Below are 19,254 nucleotides of genomic sequence, written 5' to 3'. Positions count from 1 at the left end.
TTCTCTACACCCATACAAAGACACAATGAACACTTTATTAATCATTATGTTTTATTAACATATCATAACACTAAATATGGTTAAAGACAAGATCATATTTACATGTATTATTGTCATTATGAAAGATAAATGGTCTTGGTGTGCTAACACCTTATATGAGTCTTGTATATTGAGTGTATTGTCTTGATGTTGTTTCTTGTTTCTCAAATTTTCCTTCAAAGAACGCTGTTCTTAAGAGTTCCAATTTGGGGTGTTGATATAGCTTTTAGCAACACTTAGATGAGAGGTATGGCAGGTTTCTTGAAAAGGTGTTTCCGTTACTAATGTAACATGGATTTGTATTTGCAAGTTTTGAGGTCACGAACCTCTTCTACTTATATTCTACACAGAAGCTCCATCTTTTGATCAAGGACGTTTTTGGAAACGGGTAGCATGCATACCACAGGCTACCTATAGCAGTAGGCTCCATAGAGTTTCAGTATCTTGTTGGGGAACCCAAAGCTTCGCACCCCAGGGTCTGGAAGGCCTCCGCAGCGCTCCCTAGGGGTGGAGATAGGGAAGCGCACACTGCCGTCCTGCAGCCAGCCTCCATCGCAGCGGTCGTACTTCAGGAAACGCCAGGCAGAGTACATCTGACCGACCAGAGCTAAGTCTGCTCCTTCACCCTGACATGCCTGCCCTGCGTCCTCAAAGGTGAACGGCCCTTCAATGAAAAAGACTGAACCTGGGGAAAAGACACACACAGTAGCATCAGTGGCGCCGCCAAGGAAGGGCCAGGGGGTCCCACCACATCCTGGTACAATCGCTGCCCCCACTGCAGACTCACACATCGTCTAGATTTGATCTTTAATCTTTATTATAATATATATTGTTTTTTACTGTACCGGTATTTGTCTATATACATCCTATCATTAGTAACATTAATTGTAAAATAAGAAACCAAAGTATCAGTAAGCCATTCCTCTCAATGTCTCATATTGACATAGTAGCTTTCAACTTGCCTACTAAAACAGCATAATGGAATTCCTGAAATTCAGTAATGGCTTTGAATTTTGGTGTGCCATCCCAACATTTAAATTAAAATGACAGGTGTCCGTAACAATCAACATGAGCAATGACTGCCAGTCCGCTTACCAGCTGTAACAGATGTGAAGCAGAAGGCGTCAAAGTGATCTCGGATCCTATCTTTGGGACCGTAGCTCCGAATACCTGGCAGTAGTTCCCCTCCACAAGTGTCTCGTGGATGCAGAATTGGGTAGTGGACTGTTCCGTCCTTGAGCCATCCTGCATTACACCAATCCAGACCCTCTGTCCAAGCTTAAGAAGTAAAAATGATCAATGAGCAATTAGTGAAGTGATAATTCAGGTATACAATTACTAAAACCCTCAATAGCCTATGAATGAAATGTTTTCTCACTGAAAGGATTATTTGATACCTCTGTACAGCTGCTTGAATGTAGCCAGTATACCATCCTGTTCAGCACAAGCCTCCTTGGCATCATGATAAGTGTATTTGTAGCGACCATTCCTACTCTGGTATGGAAACACCACTCCTGAAACAATGGACATCGACCCATTTTACGGTTTTGAGTATTCGTACACACAGAATCAAATATTCTTACCCTATCGGGAAACTCAGTGAGCAGTACCACTTTACTGTCTGACCATGTACTCAACCTTCGATTCTCAGTGTAATGACGACACTCTCGTCCTCGATACCATTGACCAGCTCACAGCGGTACTTCCCGTCGTCCTCCAGTTCCAGGTGGCTGAGCTGCAGTGAGGCATCCATAACATGTGCCTTACGAAGAGAGGCTCGCTGGCCTAACAGGCCGTAAAGCTTGTACGCATAACCGTTTGTCATCAAGACGATGTTCTCGGTTCCACGGCGATGAGGCTCAAGTTTGGTCCATTTAACTTTGAAATGTGGCGGTTTGACCCTGAGGATGCATGGCAAAGTGATGTTTCCCCCTCGACGAGAAATTACTTCAGCGTAAACAGGTGGCTCAATAAGATATTTTAGTTTCTTGTGGGCTGTGGAAATATAAATACTATTATGTTAAGCAACTTGTGAAGACAAACCCACTCTTTATTTCCACAAGAGAAATTAATCAAAAAATGAAACTTTTCAGAAATATTATTTTAAAGTATTTGTTTAGAGTCATGATTCAGTACTGCCATGGTCTACAATAACCTGTTTACAATGTCTTGGATTTGTTGATTTATCAAATACAAATAGTCAAACAATAGGATGTATGTCAACATACCATGATTGTTTGGGATGTATACAGCTGACATCCAGGTAACACAGCTTGCAGTTATTAGAATAACAGTGGCACAGATCATAATGGATTTAGTCGCCCTCGTGACCCCTGCAGTGGAAGAATAACATTGGTAAATTGTTTCAATGGAGCATTGTGTTCTCTATCTGAGCAAATCATCAGATCAATGACACTTAACTCTTACCGCAGTGTAAAGAATAAAGATGCAGTAACTCAAACCTTATTTAGTGAATGCTTTTTTCTTGTCTTTTCAGGAAAGGGCTACCCATTAACAGTCCTTACTCCAAACATGACCTGTTAATGACTTCTCGTCCTTTGGTAAGTGGACGCTCCTCAATATTGTTTCAATGACAACCCATGATCTAAACACACAGCTTAAGAATCAAGTGGCAGTATTTAGACCATCTCCTATCTCTCCCAGCTCTAGAGCTTTAATCGGCTGTACCCTCCCTCTGTCCCTCATGATTCACTTGCTCATCCTCTTTCTTTCTGCTTCTCTCTCTCTCTATCTCTCTCTCTCCCTGTCACTCCTTTTCTCTGCCCTCCTCTCTGACGCTCTCCCTCCCTCTCTTTGTCAATGCTTATATGTTTCGTGCAGCATGCAGTGGTGGACAGGATTGTTGATCTCGTTGCTACAGATGTTGATGAGGCTGTAACAGTCTGCCATTGTATCTGTCTGTGCCTCCCTCCTCAGCTTGTCAATATGGGAACAAACAAGAATAGACATAAAGGAAGGAAATACAGGCCAAATAAGCTGTGACAGTGTGCTTGTCTTTTTACTACTAAACTAAGGATGAGGAAAAAGTAAAATCTATATTATTGGGAATATTTATTGGTATATGAGGTTAGGTACTTGACCCTCTTGCTGTGACTATGATGAACTATTAATAATTTCTCACTGGTGAGAACCAGTAAGACCAGTGAGAGTGGTTATTACTTTAAAAAGTATTATCCTAATGGCCTCCTAATTGAAAGTGGGACTGCATTGAGGCATTTTGTTTCCATGTTTCCGAATATGACCATATTACAACCATCTTATACAACCGTCTTTGTGTTGCCCACACAGCATTGGGTAGGGTGGGAGGGATCTACGGAAGTCCTGGTTTTCCTCTGGCCCCTAGGCCCCATACACAAGGACTGCATTGTGAAGGCCAATGGTCTCCTTTTGCACCAAAGACTACAGACGGCGGTCGTACAAACACGAGGAGAAGAGGGAGGGAGAAAATTAAATAATGGGATTCTTCTGCTTCCCCTGTGTCCGCTCACCATTGTGCTCTGCCATCAATGGGACTCTTTCTGGTCGTACGGTACACAGCAATTAGTATTCATCTGGGCACGCTTAGGTGGCGACTGCCTCCTCAAGCCTGTCTAACACACTCCCACCCGCCCTCTCCCTATCTCACTCTTTCTCTCTCTTTCTGTCTTTCTCTCTCTCCCTGTTTCTCACCTTTGCATACACTGCCCTCTAGTGGCCAATAAATCAGTGACGGGTGTGTGTGGCCACGAGCAAACATTTGCAGAGGCTTTCATTGAGCTTTCTTCCATGTAATTTATTGTAACTCAACTACTTCCGCTTCAATTCAGTATGTCCGGGTACGTCTATGCTGAATAATGTTGCCACAGGTCTGAGTCGTGAGCTGAATAATTTGTGGTACGGAGAGTCATGCTACAACGTCGAGTTTACAACAAATAAGCTTGCTCAGAGGTGCCACTCTGAGAACATTCAGGCCATCAGTTGAGTTTTAAGTAGTTTAAAATACAAAATGGTAACTGTACATTCTCTTACAAAATACTGCCAGTTTCTGCACATACAGTATGTTACAGTTAAGTGTTATTTTGTCAAAACGATCAGAAAGTGAATCCACACAATCTTGTGTGTCTATTTCACCTTAACACATTTTCTTGACATGATCTATTCTTACATGATAGCAGCTGAAACAAGGTCTTCAGGTATTAACTGTACCAACATATAAGCTCCAACATGCACTGGGACACTAGATTCCTTTCTTCACATTTTTGCAGCAAACTATTGGAGTACCAACATTGTAAAGACACGAAAATCATCAATATTATAGAAGTGCTCCATACAGCTCTGTAAGGTGAAATACCTATTTTCCCTTAGGGTTAATCAACAAATCCCAGCAAATGACTGACAAACAGCTAAATAATCATTATAATCCTGTTTTAAACTAAAGTTGTAATCTCAAATGTGAACTGAAACAGGACTCTCTAGTCTTCATGCTTAAAATGAGAAGGCATAATATTACAACAGGTTTGGCATACCAGCTCTGCCGCCTTAAGGCAGTATCAGTTTGCAGGAATCAGTGGTGCATAACTGTCTTGACAAAAACTGTAAAACACACAGGGTTGTGAACGCTTTCAGATCCAAAGGTATGCATCGTCTATAATTTGTCAGTTTCTGTTATGCATTTAAATACATATATACACAAATAAATGCCAAATATTGCACAAAGTTTTAAAAAGGTCAAACCTTTTCTATTAGTATGAGGTTTACAGGCATGTTTTAATGGTTGTCTGGTTGTCAATCAGGTAAATACTGACCAGTAGCCTACAGTATATAATTTTTGCATGTGCAAAGTCCATACATATTCTTAGATTCCATAATTTGTTCTCTGATATTCACAAGATAACTTGTTTTAATGACGTACTTAAATGCATTAACAACTAAACTTACTACTTGCTGACAGTTATACTGTATACATTTTCAGAGGGAACCCCAATGCGCTGCTAACCAAACAGTTACATGTTGAACAACTGCACTATTTCTCTGTTTGACTCGTACTTTTAGAAAATCATACAAAATACTATTGTGAAGGAACTGATAATGGATCTACACACATTCTTGAGTGAATGGTGCTTTTCATTAGACTTTGCTGATCCATCTTTTCATGGTCTGCTGATGAATGTCTAGATGTGTCATGTGATTTTGTCACATGAGGCAGTGAAATGTATCTTGTACGCTCCTGTTTCGCCCGCGAGACAAAAATGCTGCCTCCCCCTTCCTCAGTTACGACGCACTAAATTCTAAAAAATATATTTTTTAGACGCTACACATGTTATACATCGTTGGAAAGCTACGATTCTTGTGCTTCCATTGAAATAAACCAATTCAAGATCAAGTCGCAATAGCAAGCAAAGTCAACGTCTTTTTCCGGTGAACATTCCTTCAACAATGCCAAAGAAAAAAGTTGTACTCACCCTAAGTTGTTCAAATAGGTCCAGGTGTGCAAATCATGCCATCAAAACTTGATCTGCGTAAGTCCCAAGGGTTCAAAGTATCTAACCATGTAAAGTAATTCGTCCAAATACAATGTTTTACGTTCATGAATAGCCATTATCCTTTGTTTCATTATGCAAGTTAGCCGAAGGAAGAAACAACTTGTTCACATAAAAGTGTTATTTTCTCCGATTTATCAACGGAGTATTTACAAAATGAAGGTCTCAAAATGTCCGTTGAACCCTCCCCTTTTGATTGACACCTTGTTCGACCCAATAGGAGCTTCCATGCCCCGTTGACAGCCCTCTAAAGCCAACTAGGTCTGTGCGTCCTGCCCCCCCCCGCCCCCCCCCCCCACACTCGTTCTAAACAAATTTCTCGAACTGGCTTCGACTGGCTCTGAAATTAGCTCGTTAGCCTTGTAGCTGACAGCTAGCTGAAAATGCCAATACCTCATTTGTATGCGTCTGTGGAGCCTTCAAAATAACAGTCGATTGCGCAATATGGTTGACAGAATCAGTGTTCTTTGTGCGCCAATCCTTGGAATCAGATAAAGCACTCCAATGTGTTCATGCTTCAGTTTTTGTGTTTCAGTATTACTAATTAGGGATTTAGCTATTATATATGATATTTCTAAGTACCAGAGATGGGCCAGAGATAACAATTATGAAAAATAATACCTTTTTATTTGACCTTGACCTTGGTTACAAAGGGTCATTTTGGAGTCTCCAAAAGACCCTTTTAGAAAATTCCTGGATGTACTCTTATAAAAACATGTGTCAAATATGAATATATTGTGGTATTATGTTTGACTTTTGATTTGAATTGGGTAAGGCTTCAACCTGTGGTCCAATTTAGTCTTCCAGATAATACCTACCACCTCTAGGCCTCTTCAGGCCTCTGTTTTCAAAACAAAATCTAGGCGGAAATAGAAATTTTCACTTTCCTTGTGTTCAAGCTTCTATTACTCAACACTAGAAGGACTGACAGGGGTCCTGACAACAGGGGACATAACTTCAGAGTGTCAGCTTTCAAAAGAGATCATTTACATGCATGTACTCCAAATGGTTCAAGAACAGCTTCCAATTTACTTTGGGTATGCTGTTTAGGCGTTTTCAGGCAAATTTAACAGGAACATGAAAAGGTTAATTGAACAATGATTGCTAGTAAAAGGTTGTGTACTCTGCAGAACCAGTTTGGGTAAAACAATTTCAGCCTTATTAAAAATCACGAAACGTTATTGTCCACTAAGTATTACACAAGGGGCTGAGTTTTCCTACATGACCCTTGAACCCATAGATTTATTGACTCTATATGTATTAACTCTTAAAATCTGAAGTTTGTTTTGGGGGCCTCTGTGCTGCCCTTGTGACAGTCTAACAGGTAACGAAGGTACAGATAGGGATCTGAGGCATGGGAATGTGAACTTATCTCTCGCGGTTTTCCCTCCAGCAACTTCCAGTTTTCAGTGATCTGGTGAAACACATGAGTGAATGCCATAGATGTTCACGAAAAACGCCTGACTAGTTATGCTAATGCTAAATCTGTCCTTGCAAAGCACTCACTTTACATGGCTGAAATGCCATACCACTGCACATATTCACAAACCCCACATACCAAGAGAACCGACAGAGAACACAAGTCTTTTCACAAGTGGTCCCATGTTTACACACTCAAGAACGATGCTGTTATGACCCTATTCATTTTAAAACTCTATTCATGACATGGTTTCTGCCCCAGTATCACTTTTTCATGCATAAAAGCCTTTGTTTTACACAGCAACCCACTTTACACACAGCAATGTTTCTACTTATTGTACCTCGTTTGTGAAACATACTACCTGTATGTTGAGCTTTATAGTGTTACTGCTGGTTGCATAACACAGACAGGTCTTGTCTTGTGACTGAAGCCTGTGATCTGGTGCCAGAGGCCATGATCGCTCTTCTCTACTACGTCTGTCCCTAATCTGAACCTACTTCTCAACCATCTTCCCAGCCCCCCTTGCCTGCTCCTTCCCCGTGTCTCACCAACCCTGATGGCCAGATAGTGTTATCTATAGCACCCAGGAGCCAGTCGACAGATATTTTGACAAGGGCACACACTTTACAATGAACTCTTGCACGCACATTTGTGGAGAAGGAATTCTACGGTTACTGGGAGGACAGAATGAGTGGGGAGTGGTTGAGGGTGAGGGTGATGGAAGGATGGTGCTAAGGTATGTGTTCTGTAGTATTTGGAAGTCTTACTTATACAGTACAATCGTTGATCTTGTATAAGTTGAGTTACATTTTAGTAACTGAGTCCTGTTCCCATGTCCATACTTATTTATTCATTAAACAAATAAATAATGAAACACTTATCATACGTACGAGAGAAAGAGGGAGGGAGTCAGGTGGCTGAGCGGTGAAGGAATCGGGCTAGTAATCCGAAGGTTGCCAGTTCGATTCCCGGTCATGCCAACTGACGTTGTGTCCTTGGGCAAGGCACTTCACCCTACTTGCCTCGGGAGAATGTCCCTGTACTTACTGTAAGTCGCTCTGGATAAGAGCGTCTGCTAAATGACTAAATGTAAATGTAACGAGAGGGAGGAATGACTTCTGTAGGAAAGAATCTTGCAGCTCCACCCTAATCTCTCCATCATACACAACTACAACTCATGGGACTGGAGGTTTGATGTGGGCCCATCCACCACGAGTGTCCTTTATGGAGCCACTCCGAGTGACATCTTTATACACTCTAGAAATGTCACTTTGTTTCCTCGTCACACCCTTATTAGTCCACCTGTGGACAACTTGCTGATCGAACTTGCACCCCAGGCCTACAGCATAGGCCACAAACAAACTCACCCCAGGCCTACAGCATAGGCCACAAACAAACTCATCCTAGGCCTACAGCATAGGCCACAAACAAACTCATCCTAGGCCTACAGCATAGGCCACAAACAAACTCACCCTAAGCCTACAGCATAGGCCACAAACAAACTCACCCCATTTAAAGGTCATTCCAATTAGCCCTGTTATCAGTTGTATATCACAGGCTCTAGGAATGTTGACCTATTTCACTGATTCCACTGATTCAATTTTCTCACCATAGTGTGCCTAATAGAATTGGCTGCTGTATAAGGTTGAAACAAGCACACCCGAGGTGTCATTAACTAATCCTTCAGTTACTCGTGAGATTTCTAAGATGCACAGTCGGGACATGGACTTTTGGACAGGCCATGGATAGATGTAGGAAGTTATCCTCATCTGTAGTGTTCACATTTGGAGTTGGTAGATGTAATCAATTGTGTTCAGACTATTATGACTTTCAGATCTATTTTGTTAACTCTGAAATATACAAACATTTTAACATACTTAATTACTTTGTCACATTGTTCTAAAGTTGATCAATATATCAGAGCTGCCAACTCTCACGGTTTCGCCGTGTGACACGCATTTCAACCATTTCTCACGCTAAGGTTTTTGGAAAAGTTGGCAGCCCTGATATATCATTCTCTTCATTATTTCCATCTTCCTCCTCAAGTTCCCTTCTTGGTTCTTATCCTGGTCCTAAATCCCAATACAATCCAAACATGCAATTTACTTGTCCAAGTAGTTCCTATCAGTTCAAAGAATCTACACTTTAGAACTTGGGGAGACCAGGAAGTGATTTGCGAAAATATTGAGGTGAACGTTAAGTGAAACTGTGAAACTGCAACTGTTAAAGCATGACTGTTTTAGCCCTGCAGCATACTTTTCTGGAGTGTGGTGGGGTGGGATATACGTTAAACAGGATTCAACATGTTCCTGAAGGTGAGTGGGAGAATGTCCTGGACATAAAGAGTTTGGGTTTTCCCTGCCTAAGTTGATAGTTTACTTCAACTTTGCAGTAATGATAATTTAATTATGACAGGGCAATGCTCTTCCAACACATTGCATTGAGAGAGAAGTGCTCACTCTCCCCTTATCCTCATTTACTACTTCCTTTTGAATTAGCAGTTGGAAGTACAAACTACTCTGTGTTGTTGTATATTCATCTTTTAATGTTTTATTAATTTAGTAGACACTTCTTCTCACATGGAAGCTGAACAATTCATGCAATTTTTCATAATTAGAGGTTCTATTTTCTGTTGTCAAAAGTCAAATTTATTAGCCATATGGCCATCCCCCATAGTTTAACCACCCGCACCGTCAAAGACCCAAAACATACAGGAAGTTGAAAAGATGGTGATGCCTAAAACTCAAAGAAAGGTTTTGACGCCTGTGGTCTTAAGTGACAATAGTTAGGATTCTCTAAATCATAATAACATTCCTGTGAGGTAGACAAGGCAATCACTGATGCAGGAGATGGGGCTTTGCTCTACCTTATCTCTCTCTGAGCAGTGAGCACACAACACTTCATCTTCAGTATGGGGAAATGTGTAGGTCTGGATCTTTTGTCGTTTTGGAGTTAGGGTTAGCTAACTCAAAGTTTTAAATAGCAAGCTGCTTGTGTAGATAATCATTTGGTGAGTTTGAAAAGTGTACCTTGTCCCAGTGATCTGTAAACAAGCATACACTACACAGCCACGCAGGGTCCCGTTCTCCTGGTATTCTCCCCCTTCAGTGTAGGGTTATGGTTTCAAACTGTCCAAACTGCAATTGCCAAGTTACATGTATAATACATGTAAAACATCTTTAAAGCAAAGTTATATATTTTTTACTGGGATCTCTACTAAAGGTTGATCAGTTTAAGGTGTCCCAGAAAACACACACCACCTTAACAAAGGGGAGGAGCCAAAGTTCAGCCTGCAACCTCATTGGTGATAAGGTGCAAAGTAGTGGGCGTGTACCTGCAAAACTCAACACATGAAAAAAACAAGACTGGTGCATCCACATGCCTCCTCGCACAGTTTTCTGCCCGTGCAGTGAAGCAACTCCTGTGTGTCTGTGCGAGTGGGTGTGTGCGTATGTGCGTTTCACTCTCTGGAGTCTAGTTGTCCTTTTAACCCTTTAATCTATCCTCCAAGGCCAGAGAGCAGATCCAGGACAGGCCTCAACTATGGCAGACGTTACGACCAACTTGCGGCTGAAGCTGCCACTTGTGTGCATCATCCTGGAGATCATCCTCATCATCCTCTTTGGCGCCCTGGTGGAGTACAACGTTGACACGGATGCGAAGCTCTGGCATGAGAAACTCAACAATGGCTCCAGCAACTATGACAACGACTTCTACTTTCGCTACCCTAGTAAGTGACCTTTTTTGAGAAGAAGGTTGATGGAAATAGATGGAGAGTAGAGGCCGTGCATACAGACAGGCAGGTAAATGATGGGTCTAAAAACTCTGATTTTCTTCTGCCAAAATTTAAAATGGGGCGATTGTGAAGTATTACCCTAACACTGTATTTGAGAATCTTTGTGGAGTATTGCATTCTTGTTTTTTTTCTAGGGTTGCATAGAGGTTGAATTATTCAATTTTTGCCCTTTCACAAGAATACGTTCTTAGTCATCAGTGATGATCAGACTGTTGTTTTAATCGACAGGTGATCACACAGTCCCTTTTTGTAAGGTACAAGGTGTGCACAGCAAGGTGTGGCTGCTCATGTGGCTGCTGGATAATGAATTTTGGACAAGCATAAGTCCACCTGCTCATGTCCTGAGAAGCATGTGTCAAGTTACAAAAGTAACAGGGTATTAAACAGTTAAATAGATGTTCTAATGGGACAAGTGTTTTGTTGACAAAGGCTGCTTTCAGGCTGATAATTTTCTACTCCACTGATGCTCCAAATAGTTACCAAAACATCATCCTCATGATTGGTTTAATTACTTCAAGGGAATTGATGGTGCAGAAAATCCTTTTGGGCACTTATTTTAGTTTGACATGTGTGTTCACAAATAATGTATTATCCTGCTTTATTGGAAGATTGTACTGTCTGGGGATTTAATTTTATTTTCTCATATCAGGCCTTACATACAGTATCAGTCTTCAGTAATCAAATCTATTAAGATATTCACCATTATGCTTTTGCTCCTTGCTAAATTCTATTTGCATACTTCAGATATGTAATTACAGAAAGGGTCTGTAATGCTGCCTTATAATCTGATACACGTTGGTCAATAAAACGATAGTTATACTATTTTTAAATAGATAACAATAACTAATTAAATATCTCTAAACTTGAATACTTCAAGGAATCCATAACTGTCTATACAATATTGTGGTTGTGTAGCTGACAGCCTAAAAGTTTTGACTGCATGAATGTTATTCACCAAAACACTCTGTCCAGCTTAAGAGATCAATCATTCTGTCTAAAAATGGAGATGGGGATGATGGTAGCAGAGTGTGTCCGGTAGCAGATGTGTCCTAATACACAGCACTGTAGAACCTGTGTGGCGGGGAGGGTGGGGCTGGGAAAGGTGGGGCGAAGGGCTCTGTACCTCTCACTACACAACTCAGGGCTGCTGCATAACAGTGTCTCTGCGCGGCTATGCAGGTGGCTGTTGCAGCCTCAGGCAGAACAGATATGGGAATTTGGTTTAGGAACACTCAGTTTTCCCATTCAATCAATCATTGCCTGATAAGGGAGAGCATGAGAAGTGGAATGCATTTTGGAATAGACAGAACGGTTGCTGAAGGAAGGGAACAGTGTCAACCTAATTTATGTGTTATGAGTCATAGCCTGCAAAGCCAGGTACGATCATTTTGTTTGATAAAGGAGACCACAAATGTATTTTATTTATCACCACAAATGTACAGTAGCATGACGAGACTGTAGGCTATATGACAAAACTTACTTTACTGTAAAAAAAAAAACACAGCTAACTATCTGCAGTACTTACATGCAGTTGCACTACGACCTTCATTAGCTTGCTGTATGTCATTCCCACTTATTCAGGGTAAGGTAAATAAAGGAAGGGACCCTTTTACGGTTCGGGTCCGGAGTAAAGTTCAATTAAAGTTAATGGCTTTGAACAATCTTTAACCTAACACTCTCACAACCGTATTTTTGTGACAAACGTTCATGACTCCACCTGCAAACAAAATCATCCAAATGAACATTGATTGCGCACATGCACACCTGGTTTTAGAACAAAGTTTGTGATGTTTTCAACTTGTGCAACAAAATGTTAACATGCCAGGATACAGAAAAAAACTTTCGAGTTTGGAGACATTGTCATGAGTTAAGAAAATGTTATGTCAGCAAGTCACGAGTGTATGTTCAACACCTTGCACACATTCCACGTGCCACTCAGGTGTTTGTCGGATAGGGGTGGGGGGGATAGGGGGTTGGGTGATTGTAGACTGATATAGACAGTAAGCGGTACTCTTCACAGCGGTACTTGTCGGTCTTTTCAAAGCCTGTTCATTGGGTGTACAACTTCAGGGGATGGCACAGGGTTATCTGGGCCACAGCGCCAACCGGGACCTCTGTCTTGCAACAGCGTTCCATGCCAATGACCTGTCGCCATGGTGACTGCACAGAACAATATTGTCTGTGGTATCAGGGCAGGGGAGAGGATGAATGCTTGGCAAAGGGGAGGCATTTGGGCGTAGGAGGGCTGAATTAGCGGCTGAGAGGAGCCACAGGTCGTCCAACTGTATCTAGGTCCATTGAAGCTCATTGAGGTCCCCCGAGTGCCCTCTCATGGACAGAACTGTGTTTGTTTATACTTGGGAGCGCATCAAGTCATTTGAATGACAAAATACTCAGGCACTGCTTTCTGGCAATTGGTGGATAGGGGAGGGAGGTTGGTCTTTATTGCAACAGATTCTTGGTTTGAAATCACGTCTGGACACTCTTGTTATTTTTTTGTTTGAGTTTTTTTTACCAAAAATAAAATGATCTCATGGTCTCTGTCTCTGCCCAGGTTTCCAGGATGTGCATGTGATGATCTTCATTGGCTTCGGTTTCCTCATGACCTTCCTGCAGCGTTATGGCTTCAGCAGTGTGGGCTTCAACTTCCTCATCGCGGCCTTCGCTCTGCAGTGGGCAACTCTCATGCAGGGCCTCTTGCATGGCTTTCACGGGGGCAAGATCCACATTGGAGTAGAGAGGTGGGTGCTTCGGTACACACCCTCACACACACACACTCACTGCCAGCCCTCCCTCCATTGAAACAAGTCTACCATGCAAACAGATGAATGGATTCATCAGATTGCAGACGTTCATAAACCTATATGTTCACCACACCACTCCACACATGCCATTACATGGCGGATTTGTCTTTGTCAGTAGTTTAAATCCTGACAGTTGTTGCCTATAACCTCTCCTCTCTCCAGTATGATCAATGCTGACTTCTGTACCGGATCGGTGCTCATCTCGTTCGGGGCGGTGCTGGGTAAGACCAGCCCAGTCCAGCTGCTGGTCATGGCTATGTTTGAAGTCACCCTTTTTTCTGTCAATGAGTTCATCCTGCTCGGTGTCCTGGGAGTAAGTGTGTGTTTTATACTATGTGTGTGTGTGTGTGTGTCTGGAACCACGTAACATGGGATGATGCAACCAAACCTTCTTGACTGCTTGATCTTCACCCTAATGGACATTCCATATGTTATGAATATATGGAATATGAATATGCTGATTTTGTCAAACAATGTATAAAACAATACTACATTGTTTGACATATATATATGCTAAGTTCCAGGACAGCACCTAAGTAGTAGTGTTCCTGTTTGTTTCCGTCATAGGCCAAGGATGCCGGTGGCTCAATGACCATCCATACTTTTGGAGCGTACTTTGGCCTGGTTGTAGCTCGTGTCCTCTACCGCCCCAACCTGTCAAAGAGCCAACACAAGAACGGCTCTGTCTACCACTCTGACCTCTTTGCCATGATCGGTGAGAACCTCTATAACCGTTAATACTGCCAACAACAAACAGTAACTGGAAATCAGTTTGCGAGCTCTTGACCTGGGAATCTACTACTTTTTTTAACCCGGGAAACCCTTGACTCGTTTTTGACCTTGAATACCAAGCTAAAGCCCCACCTATGTTTAGACTGTACATACATCATCAAGGGGAATATGTGTTGCCCGATACCATTTCAGTTGTCATGCATGACACTGTGATACCTTTCTCTCGTTGCACTTTTCTCCACTTCATTTCTCCACTTTTTTTTCAAGTCAGTTTCAAGTCAAAACAAGAAGGGACAGTATAGGGAATGGGTGTCACCAGAACAAATCTATGTTAACATTAATTTATTCCTGGAAAGCTTAACCTTCCTCATAACAGGTTTCACTTGTTTAATAACTTGTACTGCTAAGCCATAATGAAGTATGACTACATAATAGTTTCCACACAACTAAAATGTTATACTATCGCTATGTAGTTACATGCTAGTTAATGCAACCTTACTGTAAAGTGTTGCCATACATTTCTCATAGTATCAACTTGATGGTACCTTTAAATGGTATAGTTTTTTCCTCTGGCTTAGTTGACCTTGCAAATGCTATACCCTGTATTCCTACCCAGGCACCATCTATCTGTGGATGTTCTGGCCCAGTTTCAATTCTGCCGTCACGGCCCATGGTGATGACCAGCACCGCACAGCCATGAACACCTACTACTCCCTGGCGTCCTGCACCCTGGCCACCTATGGCTTCTCTGCACTGGTCAGCCACGAGGGCAAGCTCGACATGGTGAGGCAATAGGAAAGCTTCACTAGGACTCTGGAAGGATTTTAATAGGGGATCAAATGGGAAAATGTAGGATCCATATGATGACACTGAAGGGTATTTAATTAAATGAATGAATTAAAATGTAAACATTCAATATTTATAGCTTAACTATTACTACAACTTTCATGCCTACACATGCATGTTCAGCATTGTTTTCAACCTGAAAAAGATATAATCTTTTCAGTAAAAAATGTCTCAATTGAAAAATCTTTCTGAACATGTGAACGCATGTCTCTTGAAGTCACACCCTCTTCTACAGTATCTGCTTCCAGAGAAATAACTTGTCGTTTTGGTTTGGACTTGCCAGTTGCTTTATCACATGGGGATCTCAGAGTCTGTGATCAAATCAAAGAGATGCATTCCTGTTGTGATGGGAATCAAGTTGAAGTTTACATTTTCAGTGAATAAAGCAAAACAGTCAGTGTTTCGCATGACCTGTCAGCAGTTTCTAACCAGCATTGGCTATCTTATGCTATCCAATGGCAGCATGTCACTGTGTCACAGTATCTGTGAATCTGATACAGGCACACTTTGTCATCATGCTCTGTTCATACACGAAAGAAGAGACCATTGTTTTACAAAGGCGTACGTGAATGTTTTAACAGAATGACAGTTTAGATTTTCTCTCATTTTTCCAAATAGCTGCCCAGTGACTGTGTGCACATTACAGATACATACGTGTCTAAACTGACAGTTGGCCATTTTGTTAGTTAATTCTGCTTCTGCCGCTTTAGGTGCACATCCAGAATGCTGCTCTGGCTGGAGGGGTTGCTGTGGGAACGGCCGGTGAGATGATGCTCACTCCATTCGGCTCCATGATCGTTGGGTTCCTGGCAGGAACCATCTCTGTCCTGGGTTTCAAGTACCTCTCGGTAAGGGCAAACTGCCATTGTTTATATGGTACAGTAATCATAACAAGTGTTTCTGAATGGTGCCAACAAATACTTTGACTTATTTGACACTTGGTGGAGGTCAGAAGCCTGCTTAAGGGGGCAAACACAAACACACCCACAGGTACACCACTGAAACAGTGCTGTCAGTGTCTGCGAAGATGTGTACATCCTCTCTCCATTCCTCTCCTGTTCAGCCCCTCCTGGAGTCGAAGCTGAAGATTCAGGACACGTGTGGCGTCCACAACCTGCATGGGATGCCTGGGGTCCTGGGGGCCATCGTTGGTGCCATCACTGCCGCTGTCGCCAGCAAGGACATCTATGGAGACGGGTGAGCGATTCTTGTTGATGGAGGAAACTATTCTTATGTGGCTGAATGGTTCCACGTAGCTTCGAAAACCTTGTCGTGCAACTCTTTTCTATTTACCTGGAAATGAAATGACCAGGATACTAGGAACATGTGATTAGACTCACTGTATTTGTGCTGGCACACACCCTTTTTTATACTGGGGGTTTTGAAAGATACACACCTGCTGTGGTTGGATACAATACATACATACAAACACATTTTTGCTGAGCTAGTTACTGCAACAGGAAGTTGAGGAAGTCAGACCCTAGAATTGCAGCATTAGAGCATTCGTCCACCATACAAACAGAGTTTCAGTGCTTAATCCCTACAGTTTTGCCAACCCAACATACACATTTAGCTGACTACCTTCCCTTCACTGTGTTGCAGTTTGAAAGACGTGTTCCCTGACATCCACTCTGGTGAGGTGGAGGCCTCATTCCAGGGCATAAAGCAGGCCATCTCTCTGGCCGTCACACTGGGAATAGCCCTCATTGGCGGAATTGTTGTCGGTAAGTAGAGTAATGGGACTTCCTGTCCTTTCGGATATCCTTTAAATGATGTGATAGTTTTGCTGTAGCAGGCATACATTATAACAACACTTTCCTCTCTGCTACTAAGGTTTCATTCTGAAACTCCCCATCTACGGGGCTCCTCCAGACACCATATGCTTCGAGGATGGCATCTACTGGGAGGTGAGATCAAATTTCTTATGTCTGGATTCGTTCCCCTTATGAGTTACCTGTAGCTAGCTTTGGCAAGTCATGACAAGTGATATGCCTTCAACAGTCTACTGTGTGGGGTACCATATTGTGACCACAAGGTGGCACACTTGCATAGGTAACTAAACCCTTCTGACTGTGTATTCATCAGTCAGTGCAGTCATGGTACACCAACAGGTGGTGCAGGTTCCACACTTGTAATGATTTTGAAATAGCGTGGCATTTCTTGAAATGAGCCGCTCATTCTTTGAAAGTAAGTTTGAAAGTACCTTGTTTTTTTTTGTTTTTTTTTCGTCTTAGCTTCCTGGAGAGGAAGGTGATCACGAGGAGATGACCAACGTGCGAACGGAAGCAGTGGATCCAGAAACGCACAAACTCAACAATTAAATACACACACATACAAAACCTCAGTGTCAATATTCCTTCACTTGAACTCAAAACGCTATACATGATACAATCAGGGAAATGTGAAATACAGGATGCCTGTAAATGTTTTTCCTATGGATGTCAACAATACTCTTGAGTCAGCTTGTTGTGAGTCAATGAAGCTTGTAGAGTTTATTTGTAAGTAAAAGTAACCAGACTAAGACTTTCACAGTTTCTGTTAACCAGCATGTTTAATGCATCATCTAGACTGCTCTAAAATGCTCTTTCTTACTACTGAGGGTTCCTTGCAACATCTTCTAAGTTGCCATGATGCTGGGAAGCTATAATGCTATGCTGTTGCTTTTTGGAATTGAGTGTGGAAAATTGTTTCTTATTTCTATCCCTTTCCCCAAATTGCCTTTGGGCCATGTTACTTTATAACCAAAGAATTGTCCTTAGTAGCCATCAACTTATAGGCCTTTGTGATAAGTAAACATACATAAAACTTCCAATAATAGTTGGACGTAAAGGTATACTATTTTCATGAGACATATCCTTTTGATGTTTGAGTATTACCTCTTCATGCTGGGTTTGGGAATGGGATTCAAAAGTGTTCTCCTTGTAGGTCTTTGTATTTCTGTATAGTATAGGCTACCTATTTTGATGTACCTCACTTATGTACAGTTATGTGAATTGTACAGAAATGCTTAGGCATGACATGGGATTCCACAGAGAAATAAAAAAACACGTCATTTATTACTTTAAACAATAAAAGTCACGCTTGAAAACGACATGCGTATTCATAATGGTCTACTTAGCAGTGAATATATCTCCAATGCTCATTTTGGGCAGAATTAAACGTTTACATTTGAAATTTGTGTAGCCTATTTGAATGTGTGAGCCAATAGAATAGCTTATAGGCTGTAGCCTATTTAAGAGGGAGAGTCTCCGTTGACTTAATGAATCTCATGCCTACGTTTACGATTCAAGTCTGTATCCTTCTCCACAAGACACTGAATAATGAAATGCTGTTGGGCCTATACAGGCTTCTCTTGACAACGTCTCCGTTTATTTAATAGTGTAAAGCAATGCAATCACTTTTGAAGTCAAAAGTAGATTATTCCTCCTAACACAGTTTCACTTTATGGTATCCTACATCTTAAGGAGCGTGTCCTCGTTAGATATTGGCCTCGAGCCATCTCTTGTTTGTGTCCCTTGGATGCCTTAATACGTAAAACAATTTTAATCATCGTAATCACAGAAAATATTTCCTGTTTTTAAATTGGTCGTCTGAAGCTCAATTAAGTTCTTCAGTGTGAGCGTCTATTCAGCAAACTGCTGTACACCTGTTTCTTTCGTTCCTGGGAACGTACCATGGCGCCTGTTCACTTCGAGGTATCGTCGCATTACTTGGAAGACACTAAGAGAATTAAATAAAGTGTGAGCAAACCTGATATGTCAAATTGTTTAGGTCAGGATAAAACAAAACGTAAAAAATGTACTGGTAGCTCAGTTAATTCTATTGACTTTAACCCAATTTTCATGCTAAATATGAGCAAGTTACGTTATTATTAAAATGGATAGGTTAGATTACACTAGCGTGTGAGGGTATACTGGCTTATAAACGGGACACAGGTTGACATGGGAAAGATGTTAGAGTCTTGAACCATTTCAGGGTGGGAGTCCTAACCAGCTGTGGCCTCCCGTGGTTGTCCCTCTACTCATGTCTGATAACTACTCTTGAGCTGAACATAATGGGTTAATGGATTCCCGTAGG

At 41.7% G+C, this 19,254-nt stretch overlaps 2 protein-coding genes across 2 annotated transcripts; one reads left to right on the top strand and one right to left on the bottom strand.

The window, feature by feature from the left end:
- Positions 1–15: 15 nt before the first annotated feature.
- Positions 16–2,755, bottom strand: hapln2 (hyaluronan and proteoglycan link protein 2). The gene is made up of 6 exons (XM_062465474.1): positions 2,502–2,755; positions 2,268–2,372; positions 1,678–2,034; positions 1,437–1,553; positions 1,135–1,317; positions 16–724 (listed from the first exon to the last, which is right to left on the bottom strand). Exons 2-6 carry the CDS (start codon positions 2,344–2,346, stop codon positions 447–449), a joined length of 1,014 nt encoding a protein of 337 aa, XP_062321458.1. The 5' UTR covers positions 2,347–2,372; positions 2,502–2,755; the 3' UTR covers positions 16–446.
- A 7,621-nt stretch (positions 2,756–10,376) lies between these two features.
- rhbg (Rh family B glycoprotein) lies at positions 10,377–18,355 on the top strand. Its single transcript, XM_062465471.1, has 10 exons — positions 10,377–10,729; positions 13,350–13,536; positions 13,762–13,912; positions 14,167–14,314; positions 14,948–15,114; positions 15,888–16,025; positions 16,241–16,374; positions 16,780–16,901; positions 17,011–17,084; positions 17,412–18,355. Exons 1-10 carry the CDS (start codon positions 10,543–10,545, stop codon positions 17,496–17,498), a joined length of 1,395 nt encoding a protein of 464 aa, XP_062321455.1. The 5' UTR covers positions 10,377–10,542; the 3' UTR covers positions 17,499–18,355.
- Positions 18,356–19,254: the final 899 nt, after the last annotated feature.

The sequence above is a fragment of the Osmerus eperlanus genome, chromosome 7 (assembly GCF_963692335.1).
Source record: "Osmerus eperlanus chromosome 7, fOsmEpe2.1, whole genome shotgun sequence".
NCBI lineage: Eukaryota > Metazoa > Chordata > Actinopteri > Osmeriformes > Osmeridae > Osmerus > Osmerus eperlanus.
The sequence above is the reverse complement of the archived record's forward strand: the minus strand, read 5'-3'. Positions and strand labels throughout refer to the sequence as shown.

Bases quoted from the DNA above. Each gene is read 5' to 3' on its own strand.
- hapln2 (XM_062465474.1), bottom strand. From the start codon at position 2,346: ATGATCTGTGCCACTGTTATTCTAATAACTGCAAGCTGTGTTACCTGG. The intron at 2,035-2,267 runs GTATGTTGACAT...ATATTTCCACAG, and splicing joins ATACATCCCAAACAATCATG to CCCACAAGAAACTAAAATAT. The intron at 725-1,134 runs GTAAGCGGACTG...TCTTTTCCCCAG, and splicing joins CTTCACATCTGTTACAGCTG to GTTCAGTCTTTTTCATTGAA.
- rhbg (XM_062465471.1), top strand. From the start codon at position 10,543: ATGGCAGACGTTACGACCAACTTGCGGCTGAAGCTGCCACTTGTGTGC. The intron at 10,730-13,349 runs GTAAGTGACCTT...GTCTCTGCCCAG, and splicing joins CTTCTACTTTCGCTACCCTA to GTTTCCAGGATGTGCATGTG. The intron at 17,085-17,411 runs GTGAGATCAAAT...TTTTCGTCTTAG, and splicing joins AGGATGGCATCTACTGGGAG to CTTCCTGGAGAGGAAGGTGA.